The sequence below is a fragment of the Perca fluviatilis genome, chromosome 22 (assembly GCF_010015445.1).
Source record: "Perca fluviatilis chromosome 22, GENO_Pfluv_1.0, whole genome shotgun sequence".
NCBI lineage: Eukaryota > Metazoa > Chordata > Actinopteri > Perciformes > Percidae > Perca > Perca fluviatilis.
The window spans coordinates 2,920,765-2,932,744 of NC_053133.1; the positions used below are offsets into that span (position 1 = coordinate 2,920,765).

The window sequence follows — 11,980 nt, forward strand, 5'->3', positions numbered from 1 at the left end:
GTCTGGGATAGTAAAATCTTGACCGAAATAATCCCTTATGAGGTTTTAATTGTGGGAATTTCAGTGATGTTTCTCTCTCTTACGCATTCCCAAGCAGCATCAGTTGTCACCTCCCTGCACTGACAGCCCTCATTCCTCTCCTCCCTTATTTTTTTCTCTTTCTCCACCACTCTTTAGTGCTGTTTGACCTATTCAGAAAGGTCCAAATGTCACGGCAGAGGGAAAGGTCAGATAAAGGTTTAGTGTGGAGCATGGCTAACACAGTGCTGGCTGCCTGAGGGGGGAGCACGGTAACACTCGAGACCTTGAACACACGCGTCCGCACGCCCTCGAACACACTGCTGTCACCTCCGCTCCACGTCGCTGCCACTCAGCTCCGAGCCGGCAGCCGTGTGTGTGTGTGTGTGTGTGTGTGTGTGTGTGTGTGTGTGTGTGTGTGTGTGTGTGTGTGTGTGTGTGTGTGTGCTCATTTGGTTCATCTGTGAGCATGGATGATTGAAGACGTTACAGCTTCCTGGGGATGACACATGGGCTTGTTGGACATCGGGTCAAAGGTCATTGGTTGTCAGGGGTTTACAGCATCCTGCCTTCAAAAAGCAGTGTCTCGTTTTTTATTGAGGGTCCAGCTTGTCTGTAGTGAACACTCGACTCAACAGAGAGATGTTTTTTGCCTTACCTAAAGAAAATGACTAGTGAATACAGTGTAATTTCTAAGTCAATGAAAGCAAAACTTCCAGAGTCTTAGTTAAGTGCATTCTCTGAGAGGAACGGCAGGTTAGCGGTGGGATTTCTATATCGATTCATCTACATCCACATGCAGAGCAGAGCAGCGGGATCCTAATTGGAATGGATTTCTCTGTTGCATTGATTTGCTCAGGTGACAGTGGATGACATACGTGTGTGTGTGTGTGTGTGTGTGTGTGTGTGTGTGTGTGTGTGTGTGTGTGTGTGTGTGTGTGTGTGTGTGTGTGTGCCATGAATACCATATGATGCTGTTCTCTCTTGCAACACCTTTCACTGTTGGTGTGTGTGCGTGTGCGTGGTGCCCTCTCATTTAGCAGAGCTCTAGGATGAAACAAGGACCTCTGCAAACACTGATTTGATTTTCCCCATGACCGCCTTCACTTCGCAACCTACGTCCCCTGCACACACACACACACACACACACATACATACACACGTACACATGTACACACATGTACACCTCAGACTGAGGAGCAAAGATGAGCAGTTAGTATGCGTGCAGGACGAAGCAATCGTGCACAGATAACACTAGGGTTCACTCAGGAGGAAAAAACAAATGGAATGATTTAATTTTCTTCATTTGGACTGCAAGATTCACAGAATGTGTGTGTGTGTGTGTGTGTGTGTGTGTGTGTGTGTGTGTGTGTGTGTGTGTGTGTGTGTGTGTGTGTGTGTGTGTGTGTGTGTGTGTGTGTGTGTGTGTGTGTGTGAGAGAGAAAGAGGGAGGAGAGGTTGGTGAAAAAGGCCGCTGGACATGGCTTCTCACAGCCGGCTGGCCCCGGCCCCCTGTGATCTGCCCTCTTATCTAGCCCAGATCCTGGCCTTTCATCTGGGCTAAAACCTCGGGGAGCTTGGCCTCTGTTGGATTTTTAGCACACACACACACACACACAGACTTCATTCCAGACCCCCTCCATCTCCGGGCTCTATCTTCGAGTCCCAGATGAGCATTGCTCTCACCTACAAGGGAGATAACAAACCCCACACTACTCCGCTCCCTGCTCTGCTTTTCTCAAAACACTTCACATTTGATTTTTTTTTTTAAAACTCCCCACAAGAGAAGCTACTTCCCTTTCCCTATTGTGGGAGCAAAATGCAGGACTGTGCAGTTTAAACAGTAGTTGGCCCAAAGCGAGACAAAACAGAATCAGAGAATGCATCAGGGATGCTACCAAAACACTGCACTCTCCATGTTTTGACATTTCACAGAGCAGTGCTTTCACCTCTCACTAAATTGCATTACTGGCTAACAATAGGCGGGTTGTTTTAGCTGGTCAGCCCATCGGTCTTGGCTGGACCACCTCTGCATGTGACCCAGGTCCAGGTTTGAGGGTGTGAGCTGAAGTGTGTGTGTGTGTGTGTGTGTGTGTGTGTGTGTGTGTGTGTGTGTGTGTGTGTGTGTGTGTGTGTGTGTGTGTGTGTGTGTGTGTGTGTGTGTGTGTGTGTGTGTGTGTGTGTGTGTGTGTGTGTGTGTGTGTCAGTTCACTTCATACCATTCCAGGTGGATGCCTGGTCCGTCCCCACACTGCCCTTCTGCTCAACCCTGACCTGTTTCCAGCATAAACAGCAGATCATCACCTCTCACCCCTCCGGCTTTACCTGATAATCTGTCTCTGTGGATCACCCCCACCCTTTATTTCTTCTCTTTCTCCCTCAGTCTCACATTCTCTCTCCAGGTTTTTGCATCACCCTAGTCCTGACCTCTGACCCCAGTCAGATTAGAGTGGTTGGCGTTTCAAATCCAGTGGCAGATTGAGTAGCGTCTGTGACCTCCATGCGCATTTCTCCCCTTGCCCCGCTGTGTTATACCATTTTGAATCAAGACAGGGCCCGTCAGATCTCACTACCAATTAGCTAGACACAAGTTTGCAGTGGAGGGCATTTTCAGGCACTGAAACAATACCTTGGTAAATGGGCTAATGCTAGTTTGAATGAATGTAAAAGGTTTTATAGTCCTCTAAATGCTTCAGTATGTATTTCTAATGTAAGAGAAGCTCTTATTACGACTAAATGTACTGATCAAATTAGATTCACCATCTTTTCTGAATCTGTTCAAGCATCTCCTGTAATTCGGCAAACACATAATCCACCAAGGAGCGCTCCCCAGACACCGATGTTTCTCGTTGACATGAAATGGACAGAGAGGAAAATCAGTCTGAGAGAATGAGAATGATATTCTCAAACACCACTCAAACTGCACTTTCTACAGTTACTGTGGTGTCTTCCTGATTTGGTGGTGTGATTTGAGGAACGATCACTTTCAAATCCCTAACCTATTATGACATTGACGATATATACATCGCTCGTCGATCAAAATCTCTCTAATCATCCTTCCATCTCTGTCTGTCAGCTGCTCATATTGTTCGGCTTCTTTTAAAATATTAGGGGCCCTATTTTAACGATTTAAGCGCACAGTTTGAAGAGCCTGGTGCAGGTGCGTTTAGGGCGTGTCCAAATACACTTTTGCTAGTTTAACGGTGGAAAAAAGGGTCCGTGCGCTTGGCGCATGGTTCTAAAGGGTTGTACTTAGTGTGTTCATTAATCAGAGGTGTGTTTTGGGCGTAACATGCAATAAACCAATCAGAGATCATCTCCCATTCCCTTTAAAAGCCAGATGCATTTGGACCCTGGCGCATTGCTATTATGATGGCAGATTTGCACCGTAATATTTTTATTTATAATCTTTGTTTGTTTGTTTGTGTGCTGCTGCGCTTCCCTGTGTGTGTGTGTGTGTGTGTGTGTGTGTGTGTGTGTGTGTGTGTGTGTGTGTGTGTGTGTGTGTGTGTGTGTGTGTGTGTGTGTGTGTGTGTGTGTGTGTGTGTGTGTGTGTGTGTGTGTGTGTGTGTAACAAGCATAGTGTGCAAGTGCTGTGCATAAGTCTAAGCATGGTCAATGGCGTGATCACTTTCTCCTGCCTCAAGATAGCAATACGCCCAGAATGCACCTGAACACACCTCCCTGTAAGACCAGCACGCCCATGGGCGCACAGATGGGCGCAGGTGCATTTGCTATTTATACGACGTGGGCGCTGGACAGGAAATTGAGACCTGCGTCGGTCTTAAACTAGCAAAGACACTTGAGTCGGGCTTTGTGCTACGCTGCACCGGGTGCAAGATAGGGCCTTAGCAATCAGAAAACCCAAGACGTTATACATTTGGTGTTGCTCCATTATTTCAAGTGTCGGACAGTTTCACTAGGATATTCTGTCCAATAGACCAGTGACCGTGTGACATTTGTTTACAGTGTTTGGTGCATTTGACAAAGTGCGGTGTGAACGCTAACCAAACCAAATGAAAAATGCCTCAATGTTGCAACTTCACCCCTAAATTGCACCTAGTCTACTTAACTACAGGTGTGAAAGCACCCTTAATCTCGCTGTCTCCTGTGCTGTAGTACCACTCTCCACCTGAACTGTTTCTAATGCATGGGCATGGTATCGTTTCAGTATTGGTATCGAGATATTTAGGCAGGGTATCGTATCAACACTACACTACTCTAAATTAGGTGTACCTTGTTTTCTTAATTTATCCTGAAGAAACTGTGTGGTCTGTTCATGATACTGTAGAACTTGATTGGAGCTAAATTCAATTGATTGGACATGATATGGTAAGACACACACCTGTAGCTCACAGTCCACAGTGCTTGTCAGACTCCCAGCCAAGTCCATTTATCTTGGCAAGGTTGTAGAACCAGTTCTAAAGCTTTGAATGTTCCTCAGAGCACATACGTAAGTTTGGAACTACCAGGACTATTTTTTTGAGTCAAGAGAATAGGGCTGCAGCTATCGATTATTTTAGTAATTGAGTATTCTACCAATTATTCCATCAATTAATCGAGTAATCGGATAAGAAATACTTTTGTTTTATTGAAGAGCAATAATAAACAATAGTTTGGTTAAATTTTCGGAAAAAGCTACATTTTTATTGCCTACATTGCTTAAAATATCACATCTCAAAAAACTAAACATTAAGTGCATTCAAGTGCCATATTACATTGTTTTTTTTAAAGATTTTCTTTTTTTAAATGATAGCAACCTCAAACTAAGGCATACATTAAACATACATAAACATTACATTAAGTTGTGCAACTTAACTTTCAGTTTCAACCTGAGTCTGATCTGTATATAGGCCTATATGTAAATATTAGTTATACTCAACCTATTTTCATTTATATATTTGATTACAGTGCTAAACAGCTCTGTTACACTTACGCTAGTAGATCGTTGATCAGCTGTTTCTCCGTATAGAGAGAGAGAGAGAGAGAGAGAGAGGAGAGAGAGGTGCGCAACAATCATCTGTTTTTCCGAAGGGATCAACGCGTCAGCTCTTTAGATCAGATTGTAGTCACCGCTACTTATTTTCTTGTCTTTGTTTTTGGTAGTTGTTGTGTTTGGTGTAGTTTCATCGTCCATACGACTCTGTGATTTATTTTTGTCGGGTCCGCTTCGTGGAATGGAGGATTAAGTTAGACTCAAATATTTTCTGTTGAGATGCTAAAGCACTGACATCGTGCTATTATTGTGGTAAGCTAGTTAAATTTTGCAGTAGACACACTGTACAATGTTTAATTCCGTTTGCACTGATTCTAAACTTTGGACACTTTCTGTCGTTTTCTCCAGCCTGTCTCTTCTCTTAGCCCCTCGCTATTTACGCTCTAGCATATGTCGCTAGCAGCAGAAGCGTCTGGTGTGCGACAGTAATAATGCTCCGTGCGGAAACACCGTGCGTCAGCGATACAACGTTGGTAACATTGATTTAACGAAGCTTCGAGGCAAGTCATTTTGCATCAAGGATTTTTTGTAATCGAATTATTCGAGTTATTCGAGGAATCGTTTCAGCCCTACAAGAGAACCTGAACTCCAAGCGCTCCATCTGGCAAAAACCAGGTACTGCTCATCTTCTGGCTGCTACCATACCTATGATGAAGCATGATGGTGGCAGCATCACACTCTCAGGCTGCATCTAGCAACAAGTGAAGGGGTCTGAAAACTTTCCAATGCTGCTGCCATTTGTGTGGCTTTTACAAATACATAAAATAGCATAGACCTCTCTTATATTTCCGTAACTAGAGAAAAATTTGTTTTTCGACCACTGCAGCCTGTTGACTTCTTTGAATTGAACAACTGGTGTTATTTTGAAAATATATTTTAAAAAACACCAATTGGAGGAAATTATGACACCCTCTTGATATAATTGTTTTGTCTCTGCTGTTATCCCGGCTGAGTCTAGATCATCATGATCAGAAGCTGGTTTACAGGTCTGGCTCTTAAGCATCTGTAGCTCTCTTGGCTTTCTTCCAGACATTTTTTCTCTTCCCACTGCGTCTCACTGTGCACAACAACCACCTCATAGGGAATAGAGAATGATGATGGCAGGGCAAACTGACAGTCTCTGGTAGATCAACAAGTTAATAATGCCTTCCCTTCTTCGCCTCCTTCCCTTTTTCTCTACCCGCTCCCATGTGGCTGAACTGGAGGAGAGAGTTGTTAGACAGAAATGGGTAGCCTTTTTCAATGACCTACAACAGTAAAGGATACTTTTTCATTGCCCCATTCTGAATATTGAATAACTAGGTGTTGCCTATAGGCCAATTTATGCTCCTGTGCGCTGTGGGTACGCTCGTAGGTAAATGGAGTTACGGACTCTACGCCGTAGCCTGACGCACCAAAAAATGTAAATACATTTCGCGACGACGCAGACCGCAACAACTGTGATTGGTCAATTTGGCCGTGGCTTGGTAGCGTCACATTCCCCCTACTCATGTCCTGGTTCTACTTCTCCATAAACAACATGAAATCAAGGAGATGGTTAACTTTTCCTGCTATAGCTTTCCCACGGTGGTCAGAAAGAACAGGGGAGACACTTTGTTGTTTTGCGTCTAAGCCTTCGGAGTCGGTACTCTCTCTGAAGCTAATCCCCGTCACTCTCTCACTCGCTCTACCACACACTCCCCACGCATACACACATGCCGGCCCTGCTATTCTCTTAAAGAGATACGCTAGAACGACGCAGCAACAACGCACAGGTATAAACTTCAGGCCACTTGCGTAGGCTACGGTCGAAAGCTCTGCGTGGAGCCCCCGCATAAGCATAAATCCGCCTTAAGGCTGTCATCGTCACAGACGCTCACCTGTTGTATCGGCGTACTTCTTGTAGTAGAGCTCGGAGAGTTTTAAACCAGTAGCTTCGGGGCCTCCAGAAACCAGTACTATGAAAATACCAGCTGTTGTAGGATCAGTTACTGATGCAGTTGGTTTTTAGCAGCTTTTTCTTACCCTTGTCCAACTCTTCCATATGAATTTGAAAATCTAGCCTGACTTTCAAAGCACAATTTTGTTGTAAATGTTTGTATGCTACACAATAAGTCACTCTGTCTGTTTTGAACCGTCCTGATTGATGTGCAATTTTGAGGATTCCTCAGTCTCCTATTATTAGCTGCAGGAATGGCAATGTAAGTTGGCTCACCACTTTGTTCCAGACTGAAATAGAGCCATAACTATTGTAGGGATTGCCACAAAATTTCCCCTGATCCTCTGACTTTTCTGCTAGTGCCACAATCAGATCAAACTTTCACTTATCCAGTGGAATAGGATAATGGAACATCTACTACACAAAATTTGATATACAGAAATTATGAAAAAGACACTAGTGCTCAAATGGGATAAAAACAATAGCATTGAAAGAACAAACGGATCAGCACATCAAATGAATGCCAATAGAAAAATGTATTCAGGCATTCATGAATCCCAGATATATTGAAGTTTGGACTATCGAAGTTTGGTTAAACTTGTCCAATACTTTAGTTAATGTCCAAATACATAAAAGCTCAGCTGTCCCAAATGTTAGCATGCTAGATAAAGTGTAAATGTGAGTAGTAAACATAACCTGCTAAACATTAGCATGTTAATACTGGCAGTACATGGGGTGCCCTGGTAGCTCACCTGGTAGAGTGCACGCTCCATATACAAAGGCTAAAGTCCTTACCGCAGCGATCCGCAGCCCTCTGCTGCATATCATCCCATCTCTTCACCCTTTTCTTGTAAATTTGTAGCTGTACTATCAATAAAGATGAAGAGAATGGTTGCATATGTGCAAGGATATGTTTATTGTGCAAAAAATAAGGTTGTTATCATCATACACTCTAATTGTTACTGAAAAGATTCTAATATTTACTGTCTAGTTGCTCCTGTTTCTTCCTGTCCCAACTTCCTCCTGCCAAATGCTCGTCACTCAGTTCAATTCAATTTACAGATGGAGTAGGTCTAGACCACACTCTATAATTTACAAAGACCCAACAATTCCAGTAATTCCCCTTGTCAGTAAGTCATGGTGGCATGTGTCTGTCTGTGCAAACACATCAGTGTATAGACACTTGTAGACACAGCAGTGCAAGAACAGTACATGATAGAACCATCAGTGTACATGATCAGATTAGATGTTGGATCACCTTGCTGAACAGATTTGCATAGTAATGAGGGAAAAGTGCTGGCACAGACTTTGTGTTTGAGTGCTTCTTGACTTACCATCTAATGATGAGGATGATGATGGTGAATTCAATGAGGTCTAATTTTCTCATTTAAAATTTTAAACTCCAAGAACTAAAGTTCAAACATGATATCCCCCAACACTGGCCATGCTACTCCAATACTATTGCCACTTTTCCAGGTGAAATAGGACAAAGGAATCTATTGAAGCTTTTTTTTTTTTCTTACAATGTCGGGTGATGTCGACTGAATCACCTGTGACAAAAGGATTTTAGGCCTACTGGCTGCTCCTCCAGCTGTTGACACACACCTTACGCCCACACCATCACCCCCACCCCATGTCCAACCGTAAACTTTCCCATGGCACAATTAATCGCCAAGCGTGGCCTCTACCCCAATCTCCCACTTTCTATAGCCACATAAAATGCCCAGAGGAGCACACATCCCACGGTTTTATTCCACTCGGTGTTCAGCCAAAGTCACAGTCAAACTGGAGTCAACTATCCACACGGAGGAGGAATATCTCCAGTTTTATGGAGTCGTAATGCGGTAGGGGTACTGTATAAATAATCTCTCTGCACAGAAACACTTCCAGCTGTTAAACAATATGCCCTTTGCAGTTTTTCTTTTCGTCTCCTTCTTTTCCAATGAATAAAGCGCCAGACTGCTTTGAAAATGAATACAGAGGTTTTTTTTTTAGTATTGGGAAATTCTGGTAATGAATATTTGCCTTTTGTGACACCTCCAGATTGTTGCACTTTATGCTGATTATTATTACAGAGTGGAGTTGGAACGCTGCTTGTATCAAACGCTGCTATTGAAAGTCGGGTCATAATTGTGAAATTCAAACCTCAGTCTGTTTACAATTAGGCCCATTGAAGCATTCCTCTGTAATCTCTTCCCTCCTTTTGATATAAAGATTCAGTATTGATATAAACGAAGGAAATTTTGCCTTTGTTTTCAAAGCCATACCTGTGGCTCTTGATTGATGGATGGAAACTGTACGGTAGATTCGTATAATATAGGCTTGTTTAAAACCTCACTCTGAGGTTATAGTTTCCCCATTGACTTCAGCAGTATTTAGTATCAACACAGTCAGAATGGCGATCCACAGAGTGGAAAAGCCTCAGCCATGCTGGAAAACCATGAAACGTTGTTTGTGAACAAGGGATGATAAAGAACAGCCAGGTTTTTTTTTCAGAGGCATCCTCATTGCCTTTGGCCAGGTTGCAATGCTGGTCAGTGGAGGGGGAGATGAGATGAGAGGGGAGCCCCTCTTCATCTAGTAAAGATCCTGCTGTTGGGCAGCTTTCATGCTCCACTGGCTGATCCTTCCAGGAAGTGAGGGGGCGTAAAAGGAGTCCCCTGCAGGGCCCCAGCGTGTACCACGGCTGCATGCTGAGCCCAAATCAAAGGGGACAGTCTGTCCTTAGCCTGGGGCAGAGTGACTCTGCCGTGTGTGACCAGAGAGACATGGGTAATATGACAGCTTGTCACACTTGTGCAGATGCCTGTTTTTTTGTTTGCTTCTCTGCTTGGGTTGCACAGTAATGACACCATCAAAAATTCACATTTACAGTCACGATCTTTGCAGCTTTCAGAAGAGACCACAGGAAGTCATGTAACCATCAGTTATTTCAATTGAATATGTTAGATCAAACAAATTTAAGACTGCAATCATACAGTGTTGCAGTGTTGTCAGTAATTGTTGATGTGGAAATTTAAGGTTAGAGGGTTAAAGCTAAAAGGGCACGTTAAGGCTGAAAAGGCTCGCTAGGCTCAGTGCAGTTACTCCTAAAACTCTTTTGTGATTCTGTTTCAGTTGGTAGCCAGTGAGTCCAGCCCTTCAGATGAAGAGCCTTCAGTTCCGGAGCATCGCCCCTAAGGCCCCGGCTGTGGTGCCCTCCCCCTCCCCTGCAGTCCTGTCCTGCCAGCCTCCCTCTGCCCTCCCTGAGGCTACCACCGCCTCCAGCCCCAAGTCCATCATTGTGCCCACCCAAAACTATGCACTGATGCAAATAGCAGGTCAGGATGGCACTTTCTCTCTGGTGGCACTGCCTCCTTCTGTCTCCCCTCAGACACCACAGCAACAAACCCAAAAGAACCTCAAGTTGCCCATTCCCAGGTACCAGCCAGTAAGGAGCAAGGGGACCACAGATAAGGTCAAGTCACCACCACTAGCTGCTAGGGTGAAAACAGCCTCCAAGGTTGCTGTGACAGCACAAACCAAGTCAGCGGTGAGTGGGGCATCAACCGTGATGAAGAAAAAACAGGAGTCCAAGCACACAACGGAAACCCTAGTGGCCAAAGAGGAGTCTTCAGAGCAGGTAATTCTGATTGACCCAGCTTCCTCTGACATCTCTGTCACTGCTCTACTCCCAGACAACGCTGTCCTGTACCCAGGTTCTCAGCTAGAGCGAGCACCAGATGGCTCTGAACGACCTGCTACAACTGGCCTTATTCAGAACCTCCAGTTCCCCCCTGCTGCTGGCAAAGGCTCCCCAGGCAAATCCCCAGAGGAAAGTAAGACGACAGTGAGGCTGTGCCAATCTAAGTCCACTGCAGCCCAGCCCCAGAGCAGTATAACGGTCCTGTCCTCAGCCATCTTCAGCAAAGCAGTCCAGATCATCCCGTCCCCACCTAAGGGTAAACTGCCCATTCTGCCCTACTCTAAAATGAAGAGCGCCCTGATCCCAGCTGCAAAGCTTAGCAATTTGTCCCCAGAGAAGAAGGGTTTCTCTAGCCAGACAGGACTCACCAGCCCCTTAGATCCTACATCCAAGCCCCTCGAGACAGCTGAAGCCTTGGGTCACAACCAGGTGCCAAACTCCACTCTCCAGCCCCAGGCAAAGACCACACTCCTCCCTGTGTTGGGAACCCTCCAGAAACCACCTGGGAAGAAGAGGGGGCGGAAGAGAAAGACGATGGAGGACATCTTGGCATTTGAGGCTAGAAAGAAGAGGTCTTTGTCTTTCTTCAGTAGAAGGGTCCCAGAGAAACCGCCAGCAGTTGTCCCAGGCTCCAAACAAAAGGAAGTTGATATTTCAAAGAAGTACCGCAGCATCCGACCCAAGCCTATGTTGGTAATGGAGACGGTTCCCCAACTGGTTAGTTTGCCTGCCATTACCCCAGATGGCCAAGAACAGGAGCTCGTACTTGGTCATCAGCTCCCCACCACTACCACAACCAAGACCCTGGACTGCCCTCCCCAACCATCCCCAGTAACCCTCCACCTGAGAGGCGCCTCCCATCCAAGAGTGTTCATAGGCAGCCGTCCGCTCCACCGTTGCCCCACCTGCAGCCGCTGTTTCCAGTTCAAGCATCACCTCCAGAGCCATATGAACAGTCACACCAACAGCCGGCCCTACGTCTGCCCGGTCTGCCGCAAAGCGTACGCCCACTCCGGCAGCTTGAGCACCCACATGAAGCTTCACCACTCTGAGGTACGCCCACGTCGGTCTCTGTGCTGCGAGTTCTGCGAGAAGGCCTTTGGCTATGTTGGGGTTTACTTCAGTCACCTGAGAGAGGTCCACAAGGTGGTGCTGACCGTGGAGCCTTCCATCAGCCATCACGAGGATCGCCTATCTGTGGAGAGGTGAGATTATAATTGATCTTCGTTGTGACCTTTATCTTGTAGCAGGTTATATTCAGAGATGTCCACTTATAAGTGAAATGGCTAAATATATTGATTGATTACCTGACAACTGGCAACCTTTTCTAAACAGTCAAAACAAAGTTTTAAATAAGCACTGT

General features: G+C 45.2%; 1 protein-coding gene across 1 annotated transcript in view; it reads left to right on the forward strand.

The window, feature by feature from the left end:
* Positions 1-11,980, forward strand: part of znf438 (zinc finger protein 438) — a 57,058-nt gene that overhangs the window by 42,253 nt on the left and 2,825 nt on the right. The window contains exon 3 of the mRNA XM_039790273.1: positions 10,050-11,822. Coding sequence (XP_039646207.1) covers positions 10,078-11,822 — 1,745 coding nt within the window. The 5' untranslated portion in view covers positions 10,050-10,077. The remainder of the gene's footprint in view (positions 1-10,049; positions 11,823-11,980) is intronic.